Here is a 20,525-nt window from a genome sequence, read left to right as displayed (position 1 = left end):
TTCCCTCAGTTCCTTTTTTGCCGCCGTCGAAAAGGTTCTTCTAGCTTACTTGTTTTTCTCTCAGCCCCTCTTCGGAGTTCTCTTCATCGTGAATTGTGCTGTACGATATTTTCCTGTACTCCATCTGGTGAAAAATATCATTCGGAATGTCTCAGACAGCCTTATTTAAAAAATGTCTGAAGTGCAGCACGAAGATGACCCACTTGGATGGCCATGAGCTCTGTCTCATCTGCCTGGGTGAGGGGCATATTGTGGAGCGTTGTGCGGTGTGTATGGCCTTTACCCTGAAAACGAGAAGTGATCGGAAGGCCAGGCAAACCTTCTGCCCCCCAAGCCATCAGGCTCGTCGGGAGATAAGCCCCGCTCCGCCGTGCCTTCGCTGGCACCGTCTCGAAAATCGCCGGAGCCGCTCCCCTCGGAACTGACGGGGCAACCCGTTCTGGAGGGCCGATCTGACTCCTGTTCCATGGATCACCCTTCTAGCCGGAAGGCTAAGAAGCGCTCCTCGTCAAAATCATCCTCGAAGCCATCATCAAAGACTTCGGCCGCCGAGGCTTCTTCGGAGCCCCCATCTAAAAAGGCCAAGTCCAAGTCAAAGACCAAGGGTCGTGTCCCATCTCCGACCCTGACTGTCCGACCCGGTTCGCCATCCAGACTGGTTCTGATTGACGACGATGTGGTGAGTCTCCATACCCCGTCGCCTCCTTGTACACCTCCTCCGGCACTATCGGAGGACTACATACCATTCCCACCTCTCTCGGAGCCGTATCAGTCATTTGAACGTTCCCTGCCATCCGCTCCAGTGCCATCTGAGGTCTCCGTTCCGGTGCAGTCTGCCTCATCGGTTCCGGCACCGTTCCGCTGGCCTGCTCAAGTGCCCGCTCCTCTACCTCCATAGCAACCTGTCCCTGGATTGGGGAACATGACCACTTGGCAGGATTTTGTGGCTTGGATTCAGCAGTCCGTTCCTGTCCTGCAATATCCATCGGCTCCGTTGTCTTCTGCTCTGTCTCCGTCTACCATGCAACCTGCACCTGCTCCTCCTGCGGCTAGAATGCAACTTCATCCCTTGGTTCCCGGGCCTTGTCCATTGGCTCCGGCCGGACGCCCGGCTTCGGTTCCGACGCAGACCCCAGCTGAATTTTCAGATTCCGAGGATGAAGAGGGCCTGGCATCCCCGTCCGATTACTCCTCGGATGTGGCTTCTGATCCTTCCCCGGATGACACCGTGGGTGAGCTCCGTTCGTCGTCCCCAAATGACGACTACAGAATGTTCACCGAACAGATGGTCAGGATGGCCGCTGCGCTGGAGATAGATGTTGCCTCCACGACCTCCAAGCCTAAAAGCAAGCTGCTGGAGGTGTTGTACTCGGGATCCCCTGCCTCGGTGGCGTTCCCTCCTGTGGAGGACTTTGTAGATAATGCTCTTGCGCTCTGGCATCTCTGCCGCCAATGGCAAAGAAGGTCGAAAGGTACTATCGCCTGAAACAGGACGACTGTCCGTACCTTTTCACTCACTCTAAGCCCTCTTCCATCGTGGCGGAGGAAGGTCAGGCTCGGTTCCGATACGGTTCCTCTTTGGCTCCGGCAGACCGGGAAGGCAGGAAGCTGGATGGCATGGGCAGGAAGCTTTACTCATCCGCTTCCTTAGGATTCCGCATAGCGAATTTCCAAGCTATAATGGGGTCCTACAATTTATTCTTATGGAAAAGGCTGTCCTCTTACCTCTCTGACCTCCCGGAGGATCGTCGCCACCTGGTCAAGGCCCTTCAGGCCGAGGCCATGAAGCTGTCGAAGCAGCAGATGACAGCGGGCAAGGACGCCTCCGACTCTGCAGTGCAAGCAATGGCGACTTCGGTGGTCTTGTGTCGACACACCTGGCTCCGGTCCACGGCCCTACCACCAGAGAAAAAGGCGAAGGTGGAGGATTTCCCATTTGAGGGGCCTCAGCTCTTCTCAGAAAAAACGGATGAGTCCCTCTCGCTGATGAAGAAAAACCAGCAAACGGCCAAGTCCCTGGGAGTCGCTCCTTCAGCACAGCCATCGGGCCCGAGGTATCGTTACGATCGGTTCCGATCCTACCAGACCCCTTACCAGCCATACCAACAGCATCAAGGGCGTTTCTTCTCGGGCCAGCCCTATGGCCACCGATCCTACTCAACCCAGCAACATCATTCTTCCAGGCGCTCCAGCCGGTCCAAGGGGAGGCAGCAGCCCCCCTCACCTAAACCCTCGACCTCCGTGCAGAAGCCTTCTGTCTTCTGACTAAGCCTGGACGCTCCCCAGCTGGCCTCCAATGAAACTCTCATTGCTGCCCATTTCTTGGACAGGCTTCGGCCTTTTTTGCCCTGTTGGCAACTTGTTACCTCTGACACTTGGGTCCTGTCTATTGTGGCCCATGGTTACAAATTGTTATTTTCTGATGCACCTCCCCTTTCTCTCCCTCCCCGTTGTTCTCCATGTTGGAATGTTGTTTTACACAATAATGTTATGGATTTGGTGAACAAAGGTGCTGTCCGGGTGGTCAATGTCGCTACCTCCCCTTGGGGATTCTATTCAAGATACTTTCTCGTAGATAAGAAGGATGGTGGGTCTCAGCCCATTTTAGACCTTAGGGGCCCAAACAGCTTCTTAAAGGTTGAGAAATTTCAGATGCTGACCCTGACAAGGGTCATAGAGCTCTTGGAAGTAGGCGTCTGGCTAGCTATTCTAGACTTGAAAGATGCTTACTTCCACATCTCCATCTTTGAGGGCCACAGAAAGTATCTGCGGTTTGTCTATGGGGGTTCTGTCTATGAATATACAGTGTTGCCTTTTGGGCTAGCCTCTGCACCCAGGGTTTTCGCGAAGTACATGGCCGCTGTGGTAGCGTATCTACGGTCCAGGGGATGCTTTGTCTACCCCTACCTGGATGATTGGCTCGTGGTGGGACCCTCAGCTGACTCTCTCCGGGACCATATTGCCCTCACTTTGTCTGTACTAGCTAAGTTGGGCTTGGTGGTTAATTGGGACAAGTCTGTCTTAACTCCAGGCATGGCCATAAGATTTATAGGGGTCCATCTTGACTCGCCATGGGGAAGGGCCTACTTACCCCCGGATCAGTTGAACAGGCTTTCTTCCCTAGCCCGTCATTTCGTGCACAACTGGTTTCAAACTGCCCTCCTAATTCAAACACTGCTAGGCCTTATGACCTCCTCCACAGGGGTGGTTTTTTTCGCACACCTGCGCATGAGGCCTCTGCAAAACTGGTTCGTCTGGAGGTACAACCCTCTCACTATGGGCCAGCATCAGAAATTCTCCATCCCCAGGGTGATACAGCGTTCCTTGGCCTGGTGGACTGTCCCTGAGAATTTGTCCGAAGGTTGTCCTTTTGGCCCTTTCCTGGCAGAGGTCACCGTCTTCACTGACACCTCCAACTTGGGATGGGGAGGGCGCTGTGAGCAGCTGTCAGCCCAAGGCATCTGGTCCCCGACTGAGGCGAACATGCACATTAACCTCTTAGAGCTTTGAGCGATCCGTTACTCCCTTGCTTCTTTTTCAGATGTCATTCGGAACAGGAGGGTTCAGGTCCTGTCGGACAATACCACGGCCTGCTATTACCTCAACAAGCAGGGAGGAACGGTCTCACTCAAGCTCTGCAGGGAAGCAACGACTCTCTGGAAATGGGCCATTGTCAACAACGTCCTTCCCAGGGCCATTCACATTGCCAGGGAGCTCAACACCGCAGCAGACACACTGAGCAGGGTGTTTCTGCCTCAACACGAGTGGTCCCTCAACAGGGCTTATCTCCGCCTAGTCTTCCGCGCATGGGGTACACCACTCATTGACCTCTTCGCCACGGCCCACAACAAGCAGGCCCCGCTGTTCTGCTCCCGGGCCGAAATTGGCCGTCACTCGCTAGGGGATGCCTTTCAGATACCCTGGTCCCCGGGGCTCTTTTATGCCTTCCCGCCCTTCCCGCTCATGCACAAGGTCCTCTCCAGGGTCAGGGCCTTCAACACCCACTGTATCCTGATTGCCCCTCAGAGGCCTCGCCATGATTGGTTCCCTCTCTTACTCTCCCTTTCACAGGGACGCTGCATAGCGCTGCCACCTGCCCCGGACCTATTGATCAGGGACGGGGTCAGGCACCACAATGTGGCAGTTCTGAGCCTGGCTGCCTGGCTCCTGTACGCTCCGGAGTAGGCCTCTCCTCAGAGGTTCTTAAGGTCATTCTGAATGCCCGGAAGCAATCAACCAGGCTATCCTACCAGAGGAAGTGGTCACATTTTTCCAGGTGGTTGGCCCCCAGGGGGGCTTCTCCTTTTGATTGTCCCTTGCCTATCATTCTGGACTACCTCCTGGACTTGTGCTCGCAGGGTCTTGCCTTCTCGAGCATTAAGGTACACATGGCTGCGATCTCTGCCTTCCATGAGCAGATTGATGGGAAGACCATTTTTACGCACTGGCTTTCCAAGCAGTTCCTAAAGGGCCTGTTCAAGACCTTCCCTCCTAGGGCCCCGCCGATTCCTCAGTGGAGTCTGTCCCTGGTACTCTCCCAACTGATGCTCCGGCCCTTCGAGCCCCTGTCCACCTGTCCCTTGCCTTTACTCACACAGAAGGTAGCCTTTCTGGTGGCAGTCACGTCCTCTAGGCGTGTTGGGGAGCTGTCTGCTCAGAGGTGTGATCCTCCCTTCCTGCAGTTTTTCCCTGGTACGGTCATGCTCCACACTAGCATGGAATTTCTGCCCAAGGTGGTCTCCAAATTTCACCTACAGCAAAAGGTGGTCCTCCCTTCTTTCTTTCCGATCCCCTTGTCCCCAGGGGAACGGGCGCTACACACATTGGATGTGAAACGTACTTTATTGTTTTATTTACATCGCACCAAATGTTTCAGGAAATCTCCTGCTCTGTTTTTGTGTTACTCTTGCCCTTGCAAGGGCTCACCTGCTTCTGCCCAATCCGTCTCTCGCTGGATTGTGTCTACAATTCAACTTTGTTATCAGCAAGCTGGAGTCCAGTGCCCCTTGTTAGTTACCGCTCATTCTACTCGGGCACAAGCTGCTTCTGCTGCCTTCCTGCGAGGAGTGCCGCTCCAGGACGTCTGTCAAGCTGCGACATGGTCCACTGCAGACACCTTCATCAAACACTATTCTGTGGACGTGAATGCACGGCGTGAATCAGCTGTTGGCACGGCTGTCCTGCATTCTTTGTTCAAGTAGACACTCACACCCGCCCCCATTGGTGAGATGCTAGTTATTCTCCCAATGTGGGGCTGCACAGAAGGACGACAACAATAAACAGGGTTTCTCACCTGTAACTGTTGATCGTCGAGTCTCTTCTGTGCAGACACACATTCCCTCCCACCTACCCCGCTGTGAGTGCTTGGTTAACTGAGTTGGTTCTCCGGCAGCTCAGGTGAACTGAAGGAATGCCGGGGATGTTCGGATATATATATACATTCAAAATTGGCGGGAACACCGGCGCACATGCACGGTGGATCCGAATGTCTCCTTCACATCTCTAAAAGCTAGAAAAATCTTTTCCGCGGCTGGCCTGCACCTGCGCAGTCCCAATGTGTGTCTGCACAGAAGAGACTTGATGATCAACAGTTACAGGTGAGAAGCCCTGTTTTTGTGAGAATAAATCAATGCTGTCTATTCTCTGAGGCTTGTGCCTGAATAATCATGCAACCAAATATTAAACCAAATGTTGGAAAAGTAATCATGTCAGAAAAGATCAGTTGGGTGGCTTTGTATTTGATTGACGTATAATAATCCAAAATAGCAGTGCTCTTATAAAGGCAGAGAAGTTTGATTGGAGTAATTGAGTAGAGCAATTGCATCTCCTTTTCCAGTGAGCTCGGTGCGCCATTTTTGAAAAGAGCAAAGGAAATCATTAGCAATCAATGTGCATGTCTGTGAATGGGACCATTTAAAAGAAATAAAGTGGGGGTTTTTTGAGGTTCCATTACTTGAGCCTACTTAGGCACACCAAAATGGGTCCCAGGGTTTACTTTTTGTCTGCCCCTATAATTTAGTGCCACATGCGGCACAGTCAAGGAGAGCTGAATTCAGGAGGCAAGGTGGCCTGGCCATTAGAGCACAGTTAGGTAGCTTTTCATTGGACCACAGATACCCATTTTTAATTGTGGATCTCTATATTCCTGCCTGAAAGAAGAGCTTGGAGAACAAACACTGAATGATTGAACTGCCATCGGGGGGGGGGGGAGGCTGAAAAGAAGAGCTCACAAACATTCACTGAAAGCACTATGAATATATCCCAACAAATTATTTACTTTTTTACCCTATTGATTTCATACTTCCACTGAAATCAGTAAGAACAAAAATAACTGTAGCTGGAATCTACTCCATAATTTTGCCCAGGGGGATGACTTTGCCCCTTGCCACCACTCACATGGCTGCAGTGTGGGGAAAGCATGGGAAATGGGTCCAGGAGTTCTGGGGCATGTGGGAGCGCTCGCCAGAGCTCTTCCTTGTCATGCCAGGAATGATGGAACAAGGACTAGCTAAGTCCCCCCCCCACCGAATGCCCCTGCCCCCACAATCCCCATTCCCCAGTTTTTCTCCAGGAGGCCTGGCAACCCTATGTGGTAAACAACACAGATGTGTCTAAAGCCCAGCTAAAAGCTATTACATTTATTTTTTTCCAATTTTTTTAAAAAAATCCCAGGTGCAATTAAAATTTGCAGAAGGGATGGAAGATCCAATCAATATGGATCATCAGTGTCTCACCTAATTTTGTCCATATAGAAGTAGGGAACAATCCTAGTCAGGTTTACTCAGAAGTAAGCCCCATTTTATTCCAGGGAGTTTACTCCTAGGAAAGCATTCTTAGGATTGTAACCAGAAAGAATCAGTTCCTTACTCAAACTTCAATGTTATGGAAAACTTGACCATTGATTTCAATAGTGTCTTTGCTACATTCTAATAACAAAGAACATCTTTAGGACCTAAAATTGAATGTGAAACTTTCTAGTCCTAACAAGTCAAATTCAGATTCATCAGTGGCCATCAAGGCTGCAAAATAATAGCACAGAATGTTAGGCTTTTAAGTGGCTGTCGGTTGCAGGAAAAACAAGATGCTGTTTCTCCTCATTTTCTTCCCTTCCTCTCAGTAACATCAAGATGGGTAGCCATGTTAGTCTATCTGTAGCAGTAGAAAAGAGCAAGAGCCCAGTAGCACCTATAAGACTAACAAAATTTGTGGTAGGGTATGAGGTATCTGAAGAAGTGAGCTGTGGCTCCTGATAGCTCATACCCTACCACAAATTTTGTTAGTCTTATAGGTGCTACTGGGCTCTTGCTTTCCTCAATAATTTGCAACTGAAGATGGGCTGTAGAGTTTCTGTGGAACCGGCAGGGGCAACACAAGAGCAGATGTCACACACTTGTGCTACTGCTGCCACATCCAAGACCAGCAGCCTGCCTTGGAGCAGCAGGAGTGGCATGAAAGAAGGCACACTGCCCCTCACTCATGCCCTGGCTGCCCAGCGCAAGAATGCCTCTGCAGCCTTCCCTGGAGCCACTAGGAATAGCATGGAAGAAAGTGCACCCCTCATACTCATGCAGCTGCCACTGGGCCCTAGCTGAGCAGCCTTCTTTGGCAATGGCACTGGCAGCGTGGAAGGAGGCATGTGTTGATCTGGCGATGCCTAGGCCATTGTTGGAGGTCATAGCCAAATGGTTGAAGAGCAACAAGGTGACACTGATGTTACCCAAATAGGCAGTCTCCTATTTATTTATTTATTTATATTTCGATTTATATACCGCCCATCCCCAGGGGTTCTGGGCGGTGAACAGTTTAAAATCAATAAAAACAAGAAAACAACAATACTAAAATCAATATACAAAACAATAATGAAATAAATTAACCATCAGTTGTGGGAATTAGCTTAAAGGAGACAAGTGAGAGGGAGTAACTGGGATTCTCCACCTATGTTTATGGGGATTGTTCCTTTAGAGAACTCTCAAAATAAACCAGCCAGATGTTTAATCGGAAAGATTTTTATAAAAAGAGAAATAAAAACATACAAAAATCACACACAGCACATGCAGGGCTAGCTAACAGAAAATCAGGGAGGAGAGGGAGAAAGCCGTTTTGGGGAAGGCAATGGTTACCAGTCTCAAGGATAGAAGTCTGCAGAGGTAGCAACATTTCACAGAGAAGAGACCCAAATGGACCCAAACTTTTATTTTTAAAAGAAGCGTATCGGTTTCATAAAAGTGATTCTCGGTTCTTAAAGTTACTTCATTTAAACTCATTCATACAGATCTCTTCTATGGCCTTACACACAGTTAGCCTCTCTCTCTGACTCAATGTTTCTCCCAGACGTGCTTAAAGTTACTCAGGCTGCACACAGCTGGCCTCTCTTTCCCTGACTGAGTGTTCTTTCACAAACATGCTCAGTTCAGGTTCCATACAAATTATATTTCTCTCATAAATACTTCAACATACTCAGGCAGCACACAGCTAGCCTGCTTTCTTCTGACTGAAACTTTGCTCTCCACGCCCAGTCTCAAACTTCAATCACTCCGCCCACACTCTCAGTCATGAACCAATCATATCACTCACTCATCCCTCTCTTTCACCCCTACTCTTCACCTATCTCACACAATGCATTTAAAGATACATGCACACATTTACTTGAAATCATTACAAGGAGGTTCGTGGTTCATGGGTTTCATGAACCACGAACCATGCAACTGGACCAGTTATGAACTAGTTCATGGTTCATGGTTCGTGGGGTTTAAATGCTCCCTTTCCGGCCTTAACAGCGGCAGGGAAAGGGGCATTTAACAATTTAAAGGGCCTTCTCCTGCCTTGCAAGTGGCAGGTCCCTTTAAACTATCAGCCGGCAGCCGGCAAGGGGGGCCCTTTAAACTGCCCAAACCCCAGCCCCCCTACCCCCCAGCCCCAGCCCCAGCCCCACACTTACCTTCCCCTGCAGTGTGGTGTTTTCCCTCTCCTCCAGGGAGGGGTGGGAAGGCCGTTTTTGACCTTTTCTGCTGCTCTGGGGACCCACAGGGCAGCGGAAGAGGCCAAAAACAGCCTTCTCGCTTCTCAGGTGGCTGCTGTGGTGGCCATTTGAGGGGCAGGGAGGCTGTTTTCGGCTGCCTCCGCCACCCTGCAGGCCCCCAAGGTGGCGGAGGAGGCCGTTTTTGACCTCCCTGCCCCTCGAATGGCTGCCGTGTTGGCCATTTGAGGGTCAGGGAGGCTGTTTTCAGCTTCTGCCACCACCCTGCGGGCCCCCAAGACAGTGAAAGAGGCCAAAAATGGCCTTCCCGCCCCTCCTGGGAGAAGAGGAAGGATGCCGTGCCACAGAGGAAGGTAAGTCTGAGGCTGGGGCTGGGGCTGGGAAGTGGAGAAGTAGGGGGTAGGGGGCTGGGGTTTGGGCAGTTTAAAGGGACCTGCCCTTGCAAGTCCCTTAAAGGGGCAGTTTAAATGGCCATTTTCCTGGGGTAATGGCCATTTAAACTGCCCCTTTAAATACGACCCAACGAACCAGTATACAGTTCGTGGAAGTTCGGTGAAAAGGAGCTTCCATGAACCCTGATTCACGAACCATAAGTCTTTGGGGGTTGTATTTAGGTTTGTGCCCATCTCTACTAGAGAGTCCAGATATAGAGCAAAATGCTCCCTGGGTTTAAGCTGACATTTTTGCCCTATAAACAGTAACTTGATGGGTTTTCTGGAGGTGGATAATGAGCTCAGGAGAGACTCCTGAGGAGGACTATAGGTGTAAATGGTGCTTGATGACCCTTTGAGTACTAGATGGGAAAAGATACCAGATTTGCTGAATAGCATTAGGTGTTGCTTAATCAAGGTGAATGGGTGAGGGAAGTGAGGCAGGATATGGATGAGATTAGCCAGGAGCTTCCTGAGAGCCTCATTATCCTAAATCATGCATCTTTCTGGGACCTGGAGGGGGTCTTTAGTCAGCCAGCCACTCTGACTTCCTTCCAAAATATTTTCCAGCTCTTGCCCAGCTGGCATCCATATAGTTTTATTTCAGGCCAGGCAGTGCCTTGCACTTATGCTATATGAGGAAGGGTGTTATGATATCATATCTATAAACTACCCCTCAGTGGGAGGAGGCGTTTGACTGCTAATATTGAATCTGAGCAAAAGAGAAGCTGATAGGCCAGTGTTCTAGAGGAGATAAAATTTGCCTGTTTTAGATGGAGCAAATTACTGTCTAAGGCTTTCACGGCCGGAGAATGATAGTTGTTGTGGATTTTCCGGGCTGTATACCCGTGGTCTTGGCATTGTAGTTCCTGACGTTTTGCCAGCAGCTGTGTCTGGCATCTTGAGAGGTGTAGCACCAAAAGACAGAGATATCTCACTGACACTGAGAGATCTCTGTCTTTTGGTGCTACACCTCTCAAGATGCCAGCCACAGCTGCTGGCGAAACATCAGGAACTACAATGCCAAGACCACGGCTATACAGCCCGGAAAATCCACAACAACTATCAAATTATTGTCTGATTATTGTTTTTAGCTTTATTATATTTTGCTTTTAAACTGGAATGTGTAGCTACTTAATGGACTATATGGGCACAATGGTTGTTGTGGGTTTTCCGGGCTGTATTGCCGTGGTCTTGGCATTGTAGTTCCTGACGTTTCGCCAGCAGCTGTGGCTGGCATCTTCAGAGGTGTAGCACCAAAAGACAGAGATCTCTCAGTGTCACAGGCACTGTCACAGGCAATGTGACACTGAGAGATCTCTGTCTTTTGGTGCTACACCTCTGAAGATGCCAGCCACAGCTGCTGGCGAAACGTCAGGAACTACAATGCCAAGACCACGGCAATACAGCCCGGAAAACCCACAACAACCATTGTTCTCCGGCCATGAAAGCCTTCGACAATATATGGGCACAATCTAAAGTATCTAGATAACTAAATAGATGGTCTGTGTCTTTCATGCATGATGACTGGTTTTCTCCTGTTTTACAGTTCGGTGGAGTGGGATCAAGTTCCAGTTGAATATAAGAACCATTACTATCAGAACAAGAATGATGGCGAATTCTGGTATTTTCACAAAGATATGATTTGATGTGTTTCATATGCAATTAGGGTTCCCAGGGGGAGGAGGGCCTAGGACTTACCTGTTGGGATCTCCTTGCACCCCAGAAGAGGTGCGATGACATCACTTCCCAAAAGTGACATCATCACGCCAGCCACAGGTTTGTTGCCATGCTTTGAGCCAGTCTAATTTTGGCCAGTTTGGGGCCAAAATTGGATGCAGTGAAACACAGGAGCATGCACTTCTGGGAAGTGACGTCATCATGCCAGCCATGGGCATACTCCCATGCTTTGTGGGGGGAGGATTTGCTACCTTGCACCAATCACCAGCAATTTTCAGGCAATGGGGCAAACCCCCAGGAGATTTCCCGCCACTGGCAGGCAACTGGGAAGCCTATATGACCAGAATATATATTTTTGCAGTAGGTCACTGTTGAGGGTCTTACTGTACTTATTTATTGCTTTATATATACCCCACCTCTTTCCCCAGAGTGGCTCACAATGTTCTTCTTTCCTCTTTTTTAATCCTCATGAGGTAGGTTAAGCTGAGAGGGTGTGACTAGCCCAAGGTCACCCAGTGAGCTTCAATGGCAGATGGAGGATTTGAACCTGGGCCTCCCAGATCTTAGTCTGACACTCTAGCCGCACTATGCCACACTGACTAGTTCATTTCTAAGAAAAATAGATGGACTCTTGGACGTCTCATTGAATTTTCTTTGAAACTTGCAATTCCACTTTTTCTTTTCTACTATTTTAATATGTTTAGTCATATAGGCTTCCTGATGACCTTAGGGAATGGCCTTAGTGGGATAATGAAATTTCCTCAAAATTCGTAGGCATTTTAGAAGTGACCACAACCATAAGGTTAAATGAATTTGACTGAAACGTTTTATCTTTTACTAGGATATCATATCAAGATTTCATTGACAATTTTTCCTCCCTGTGCATTTGTAATAATGTGCCAACTTTCCTGAACTATGGAGAGCACAGCAATGCAACATGGTCCTTGGACATGCATGTCGGCCAATGGCCCCGAGGAGGAGGAAGCTCTGGTAATGTTGTAAAAACTATCCCAGCCCTATACTTAAGCCGTTTCCTCACAGCACTTTGCTCCCACCTTTTCCCCACTGTAGATCTGTATTTTGCTGAATTGCACCAACAGCTCAACCTCTGCATGCAGTATCCACACACCTTTGTACCCACCCACCCACAAACCTCTGTATGTACCACAAAAAAAGCAGTTTTGGAAGGGAGGTTGGACGCTTTTGTCACCATTGACAAAAGGTGTTTTAGCCCTTTAAAAATATTTCTTTGGTACATGCGTTATTGTGCTAGAATACTGAATGATAAATTAGAAAAGGGTATGTAGCTACTATTGCAAGTGAGCTTCTGCAACTGGATAAAAATATAAAGGAGGAAGGGCAAGAGGTATGGGGAACAACTGGGCGGAAACTGAGCAAGCAGGGGTAGTTTCTTCAGAAACGCTTGAAGCATTCATATGCCAAAAAGTGCAAAAAAACCCAAAACCTGTTAGAAACACGCAACAACAACAAAAATTGGAGCAAGTGCAGTCTGGTAAATCCACAGAAAACTCAGCATAAAATCTCTATGCACTGGCTAATGATAGCATGTTCATGTTTGGAGAAAAAGCAATCACAGTTCTGTGGGTGAACCGCACCTCTAACGACGTGCGGAAACAGCTTGATATTTTACTAGGGCCGGATCTAGGGTTGCCAGCACCCAGGGCAACCCTAGTCCAACTCCTTGTGCGTGCACACAGCGTGCACGCACTCCCGGCGCTGTGTGATGATGTCACTTCTGTGACATCATCGCGCAGGGCGGAGCGTGCTGCCCACGCAGTGCGCCGGCAGAGGCAACATGTGGGGCTTGGAAGCCGCCCACACCATTCGCCTCCCCACAGGACAGGGGGCGGCTGGTCATCCCCTGTCCTGCGGGGAGGCGAATGGCGCGGGTGGCCTCGCAGCCCCCCGTGCTGCCTTTTGCCTGCCCCGCAGGACAGGGGGCGCGCGGCAAGCCAGCCGCCCCCTATCCTGCGGGGCAGGCGAAAGGCAGCGTGGGGGGCTGGGAGGCTGCCCGCGCTGCCACCTGCGCACTCCCGGCAGCTGGCAGCTGCTCCTGGCGCCCCCTCCCTGGCAGCGCCGGGGGCTGACTACCCCCCCTGCCTCCCCTCGAACTAGCCCTGTATTTTACTCCAATCTATGTCAAGGCCTTAACTGGAAAAAATAAAATTTAAAATACGCTAATAATTTACAGTTTCTTTTCCTTCTTTGTATTGTAATTTAATGTGTTTCATGAATGGGCACAATGAGTTAGTTTACTATGTATTTATCTTATTTATTTATCTTTCTTATTTTCAGTTATAGTCTGCCTTTCTCACTGGGACTCAAAGCAGATTACAAGTACAATAGAACTATTCAGTAAAATAATTATAAAATATGTTAACATTTGTATAACATTTGAATATAAATATTGAATTGAATATAATAGGAAATATTCCTAGTAAAACAAAGCTTTCAGTCATTCAACAATTACAAAATATACAAAATATAATTTGGTTCTAACAGCAAAAATTCCTAATAAAACAACATAATGCAGTAGGCTGGGATTGAAAAACTGGAAGAAATAAAATCCATTATCCCTAATAGAGATTACCATCAGAGCTGATTCATTACACCATGGCTTTACTCTCTTGACAAGAATGCCCTCTGATTTACACATTTTGCAAAATGCTAGAAGCTTGGGTCCTTCCTAATGGCTTCAGGCAGTTGGCTCTCACATTCTATAATGTTATGCATGAAAGCTACCAAAGGGAATGCCCGTTCATGGACAGTTGCTGATTTTACCTGTTTATAGGGATGCAACTTCAGAAAGCTTTGCTCTAATGAGCAGTGAAACATAGCAGGAGAGGTGATTCTGCAGGTACATGGGTCCAGTGCCCTGATGGGCTTTGCAGGTGATAGAACCTTGAACTGAGAGCCAAGCTACAAGTGACGAATGACACTTGCCTGGCAAGTGAACAGACTCCTGTGTATTCCTCCCTGTTCACTTGCCATTCACTTGCTCTCCACTTGATCAAGTGGAGCGCAAGTGAATGGCAAGTGAACAGGGAGGAATACATGTGAGTCTGTTCACTTGCCAGGCAAGTGTAATTCATCACTTCTAGCTTGGCTTTGAGCCCCATAGCTGATCAGCAACCAGTGGACAGTCTGCATACTGGGAGTGATATGCAGATTCATCAGATATGCAGGTCCATCAGTAATAAGACTGCAATACTGCAATGTCACTTTACAATGAATAATATGGACCTGGTGTACATGATTGAGACCTGTGTGAAAGAGGGCAAGACAGCTGCCCTGGAAGAACTAGTCCCCTCAGGTTTCATGATCTTTCATCAGTCCGGGGGTGAGGTGGGGTGGTGATACTCATTCAAGAGTTTTGCTCTGTCAGGATGATGTCATTGAAGGCAACTATCAGTTTATGTGCCTGAACATTAGTATGGTGCCAACTGAGGCATCCCTTTCTTCCATCACTACCTCCAGATCCTTACAGAGCTATTCTATTGGTGCAGCATAGGTATCTGTATGTGATAAGGTTTAGGATTGCCAGACCCCCTGTTCTCCCGGCGGGAGGTGGGAGACCTGGGACCTACCTGCTCTGTTGTCTTTCGCATGTGCAAAGCACGCAAGGCTCCTGGTCCCGTGCGATAACGTCACTTCTGGGAAGTGACATCATTGCGTGGGCTGCAGCTGCCCTGAGAGCACTCCAGAGAGCACTCTGGGCCAGATCGGGCTGCTACAGACGGTGAGAGCACTCCCCCACTCCTCAGCAGCCTGATTCAGGACAGGATTGGGCCAGATTGGGCCTGCGGGAGCATGCTGCACCACCCAGGAACGTGCCCCTGGGAAGCCTGTGCCTCTCCCGCCAGCCAGGTAAGCGGGGGTGGAGAGTGAGAGCAGAGGATCCCGCACCCCCAGGAAGGGGAATGGCAACCCTAATAGGGGTGCAGTCATGCTAAAGTACAATCCTAAGCAAAGTTATACCCTTCTAAATCTATTGAAATCAATGGGCTTAGTAGTGTGCAACTCTGTTTAGGATTGTACTATGTACTGGCTTGCTTTTCTCACAGAACCATGCACATAAAAGAACATGAAAGGAGCAATTGATGAGAGAGAGAGAGAGAGAGAGAGAGAGAGAGAGAGAGAGAGAGGCCTTAATCAATCCAGCCTTTTGTGGTGGCTTTATCCACTGTTAGCTTTCTGCCCTCAGAAGAGGGATGATTTTCACCAGTTTCCCGTTCTATTGCAAACTCTACGGTGTTCCCTGGACCTTAGGGGGTAACATTTCAGGGAAATAGGCAAGAAGACCTGTAGTGGGAGGGGGAAATGGGAAAGTTCCTTTCTGAAATCATGGTTCATTGGATACAGCACATGGATTTAAATCGTTACATGTGTGTCAATAATCCTGGTTTTCCCAACAGGTGGCTCTTCAAGAAAGGCTCAGTATTCCATCCACGTGCCAGAGCCTGATCTGAAAACTTATAATGTTGTGGTATCACTGATGCAAAAGCCACTGAATAATAGACACAATTCACAATTACTGCGCATTGGTTTCCGGATATTTGGGGTAAGTAACTCCAGATTCAAGTTTTTATTATGTTTGTGTTCTCATTTTTATCAGTAAAATGTTTGCACATCCCTCTTGTCTTTCTTTCCTTCTCTTTCAATCCCCTATAAACATAAGAAGGCTTACTATATATATTTAAGATTTAGGAACAACCTTGGTTGGCCATTTCCTCTATGGAGCCACTTACTCCAGAGAATGGGGGCCTAGAGTGAAGATTCAGGATGGGGGCTATCTTCTCTATTGCGTGAAGTTCTAGATGCAGCCCTGCGTGCCAGCAATGCATTTGAACATACCTGCAGGGCTAAGTACTGTCAGACTATGGAATCCCTGTTATCTAGAGTCCGTCTCCCCCTTCTGCAAGAAGCACAGTTTCTTGGTTTCAAAAGGTATATTGAAAGACTAGGCTCTGACACAAGTATCTATATTCCAAGGCCTAGAAAGGATCTTGGCTGAACACATACATTGTTGAGAATGAGAGAAGAAAACGAAACTGGTGATACATCAAACCCTTCACTCCCAGCCTCCCCCCCCCCCCCCCGCCCATCTTCCAGGACGATGGGAACTTTGCTGTGGGAAGGCTTGGCCCATCAAGGTCTCTGGCTGTAGAAATAGATAAGAGTATTCTATCCCATGGAAAGTGCGGTCAAAATAACACCTGGACCTGGAGGGAGAAAAGCTAACAACTACAGATTAAACATGGCGTAACTCTGGCCAAGGAATCTTAAAACATATTAGATCCTGACAAGTACCACCTCCCCACAGTTAATCTGGCAGTCGACTGTGGCTCTCTGATGGCTTGATCAAAGCCATGGCAAAAATGGATTATTATGAGCACATGAAGAAAAAGCTACAAAAAAGCAACAACCCAGCTTCTTTGCAATATGGACTCAGCAGTTGTTTAACCCCACCATCATCATCAAAGCTCAAGCTGGTAGTTAAATTTGAATCAACATCTCATAACTTTTCTATAGTAGACTGCAAAGTTGTTGAGCAATTTCCCACCCTATCTGTGAGTTTTAATTCTGTCATTTAGTAGGGGTTTTTTACACCAGTGCCTTCCTGTGGCTTTGCCTCTACTCTCCTGAGCTGAGAATCAGGCACAAGACAGCCAGGAAGGAATTCAAGTAGAAGTCTGATCTGTATTACCAATGCTCTGCTAGAGGAAAGCAACAGGAGTAGAAGGAAGCAAAAAAGGGTTACCAATAGATGGTCTTTTAAGCTGAAGAAGAAGAAATCATGCAGCAGAGTGAGCCAGTGTGATGTAGTGGTTAGAGAGGCAAACTGGCACTGGAAAGACTCAGATTCAAATTCTGAGGTGCCCTGAAGCTCCCTGACACAGTAACTTAGCATAGCCTGACCTTACAAGGTTTTTGTGAAAGTAAAATGGGGTGCTAAATCTTAGATTTCTGAATTCCTTGGAGAGAAGGGTAGAGAAGGAAGAAGAGGGAGTTGATAAGAGAGTTTTAAAAGTAGGGACAGCTAGATCTTAAAGGAGAATTCTACTTGGGATATAAAATCAGCATTTCTAGGCCTGTAACCAAGCCTTCATTCCCATCTGTCTTGCCATAATACTCATATTGTCTTCACATGGGAGGCCAGCTCCAACTTGGGAAATTTCTGGAGATCTGGGGGAAGGGGGGTGAAACCTGGAGAAACCTGGAGAAAGTGGGGTTTGGGGAGGAAAAGGACCTTGGCATGGCATAATTCCATAGAGTCCACCCACAAAGTAGCCATTTTCTCCAGGTAAACTGATCTCTGTGGCCTGGAGACCAGTTGTTATCCCGGGAGATCTCCAGCCACTACCTGGAGGCTGGCAACCCTAGAGGCTATGGTTTTCTTGGAGGCAACAACAGCTAGTACATTCTAAATATTTACTAAATGTATATGCAGGGGAGAAAGAATGTAACAAACTGCCTTTATTCTGCAGTGTGAATATTAACAGCCATGGCGTGAATGTTGACCCAGTGTTCAAAATGATATTTTAAACAGCATTCACTGCTTGACTATCCAAGCGCCAAATGAATGTTAGATTGATATTTTAAAAGGCAATATTTTCTAATATTTACATGACAAGGTCTTTTCAAGATGTTTTTGATACAAAAACATTTCAGAATGTCCATCTAGAAAACATTCCAATATGGTATGCAAATAAATACAGGTAACTGTCAGTGAACACAGGGTGGTTTTTTCAGAAAAGTTAACAGTTGTCCTTGCTAATATGCATTCAAACCATACACACACATTCAATAGTCCCAACCAGCAAGGGAGATCTATAAGCAGAATCATGTTCTGTACACTCATCTGATTGAGACATGCATTCTGGATACATGCCATAATAATCCTGGAAGCCCCCATGCATCCCAAGAAAGGGTAGCCCCCCAAAGAGGCAAGGCAGAGATGTACACAGAAGGGCCCAGAAACAAATTGATTTAACAAAAACCTAGTATGTTTCTAGACTCAGATGCTCTTCATCACCAAAATATATTATACAAACAAACCTTCAATCATATTGAGGCAAAGATTCAATTATGCTGAGCCAGTACAGTATTTTAAAATACAAGCATACCATTATCTTTTGCAGTTATAGTAAAAGTGTGTATTTCTTTTTCAACATCTCTCTCAACATCTGTGGCCTGAAATGTGTTTGCTGGGCTTTACGCATCAAATCTGTGAGACCCTCTTCTTTGATGCTCATTTGGGGCCACCATCTTGCTCATCATAGAAGCTGGCAAAATTCATACAACAGCAAAAAAGTGTTAGTAATCAGTGGAAATATTTTTTGTATGTGTGAATACACATGATCTGGAAATGCAGTCTGTGCACTGGGTAAAAAATGATGTGCCTTTTACATTTTCTAAAATGTAAAATTTTTCTAAAATGTAAAATGGCACAAAAGTCCAAACACATACAGCTGCTTTTTAAAAAATTGAAGTGATTTCTTTTTAATTGCACACATATCTATGAAGCCATGCTCCATTTGTTCTGATGTACTGCATAAAATTTCTTGGATTTCCAACTCTCAGAAAAAGAAAATACTTTGACTTGGAGATGACTACGAGCCAAGCTAACTGAGACGCCCAATGTGGCGGGTTTGCCCAAGTTTACCTGGGAAGTGTAGTTGGGCCAGCAGCAGCAGGGCCAGAAGGACAGGAGAGAAAGAGTCAGTGAGGGGAGTTGGAAGCTGGCAGGCAGCTAGCAGTTCTCTTTGGATCCTCTCCACTCGGGTTATCCTCTGGGAGCTCAGGGGCAGAGGAGGGCATGTCAGAGCAGCAGCTGCAGCTGACAGGCAGCTAGCAGTGGCAGAAAGTTCTCTTTGGGAAAACCTGAGGTGAGGAATCTGTTCAGGTTTTCCTCTTGGAGCTTGGGGGGGGGCATGTCAGAGAAGCAGCAGGGCCAGAAAGATGGGAGGGAAAGAGTTAGCGAGGGGAGCCTGAAGCTGGCAGGTGGCTAGCAGTGGCAGAAGGAGTGGGCTGCCACCGCCGCCGCTATTGCTACTTGACCACCCCTTTTCACAGAGAGGAGAAGGAGTCTCCGACTACACTTCCCAGGTAAACTTGCACAAACCTGCCAAGTATCAGGTGTCTCATTTAGCTTGGTTCTAAGGAGAAAATAGATGTGGATTTGCTGGTAAACTTTTGAATGTAACTATTTTCATGTCTTGAAATTTTCCATTATTTAAAAAATATTTAATTGTTTCCTCATACAATAGGGATCATCAGTAGGATTGTTTTAATTTATCTGGAATGCAATTTTGTACTAACTTACTTTAAAGAAGGTTTCCAGTGAAATCTGTAGAGCTTCCTTTTCAGAGTAACATACTGAAGACCACGTGGTTAAAAATGTAAACCCGAATTTGGGGGTGGGGGGGAGAGACCTAAACAGACATGGGATCATAAGATGCTGAGCCCCACATTTCTAGAGCATGGGATTTGAAAAGGCAGGTCACAACATACTTCCTTCTGATATAGGGTTGCCAAAGTCCAAGTGAGGTCTGGAGTTCTCTTCGAATAACAATGGATCTGCTGACTAGAGATATCAGTTGCCCTGGTGGGATGGTTGGGGTTGGTAATGTGGTGGTGGGGCAAGTATGACGATGTGACTTCCAGGGAAAACCCCGAAGTGACAGCAGGGAGTTCTAGGTATTGCTGTTTTCCATCACTTCTGGGTTTTCCCCCAAAGTGACATTATGCTTGTGATGCCACTGGGTTTTATTTATTTATTTTTCGCTGCTGCTTTGAGTGGTGGTGGGCAACAGGAGCTCATGGCAGGGAATCCCCTGGACGTGGCAGCCCTACACCTTGTCTTTGCTGACCTCCCTCTCTTCAGTAAACTTCCACCCAAATTTCCAAGAATTTCCTGACCTGGAGTTAGCAACTCTTATTTTGATCTAATGCAGCTGGTTTTAAAGAAGGTCATTCCGCAGCAACCAGTTTGATGACGGTAATTTCCTTTGGGGTTATAGCCAAGTTCTGAGCCTTTTGTGGTGCTGCTGTAATACCTCTTCCAGAAGAATTCTGCCTGAAATTTGTCCATCTCCAGTGTTTTTCACATTGCAGGTTAGCAGGTGTTGTGGTTTGTCTGTTTTTCCCATTGCTGTTAGGACAAACAGCAAATTGTGCCCTTTGGGCACGAATGGCTTTGTATTCCAAGTATATTAATGACTCCTCATTTACACAAACAATATTACCCTGCCAGGCCTGCTCTTTTCCAGGACAGTTGTAGTACAATGCATTAACACAGTAAATTTACTGAGACCTAATACATACGCTGGTTTCCTGACTTCTCAGTTGAATGTAATGGAAAATAGAAAAAAAAATATGAAGCAGCATCTACCAAACAAACAAATCCCAAATGT

At 47.4% G+C, this 20,525-nt stretch overlaps 1 protein-coding gene across 3 annotated transcripts in view; it reads left to right on the top strand.

Annotated features, from left to right (window-relative positions):
* The window catches only part of LOC129336141 (calpain-13-like), a 148,111-nt gene that overhangs the window by 89,033 nt on the left and 38,553 nt on the right, over positions 1-20,525 (top strand). For all 3 annotated transcript variants that reach the window (XM_054989364.1, XM_054989280.1, XM_054989199.1), the window contains exons 9-11: positions 10,958-11,032; positions 11,930-12,078; positions 15,525-15,670. In XM_054989364.1, coding sequence (XP_054845339.1) covers positions 10,958-11,032; positions 11,930-12,078; positions 15,525-15,670 — 370 coding nt within the window. The remainder of the gene's footprint in view (positions 1-10,957; positions 11,033-11,929; positions 12,079-15,524; positions 15,671-20,525) is intronic.

The sequence above is a fragment of the Eublepharis macularius genome, chromosome 1 (genome assembly GCF_028583425.1).
Source record: "Eublepharis macularius isolate TG4126 chromosome 1, MPM_Emac_v1.0, whole genome shotgun sequence".
In the NCBI taxonomy this organism is placed as follows: domain Eukaryota; kingdom Metazoa; phylum Chordata; class Lepidosauria; order Squamata; family Eublepharidae; genus Eublepharis; species Eublepharis macularius.
The sequence above is the reverse complement of the archived record's forward strand: the minus strand, read 5'-3'. Positions and strand labels throughout refer to the sequence as shown.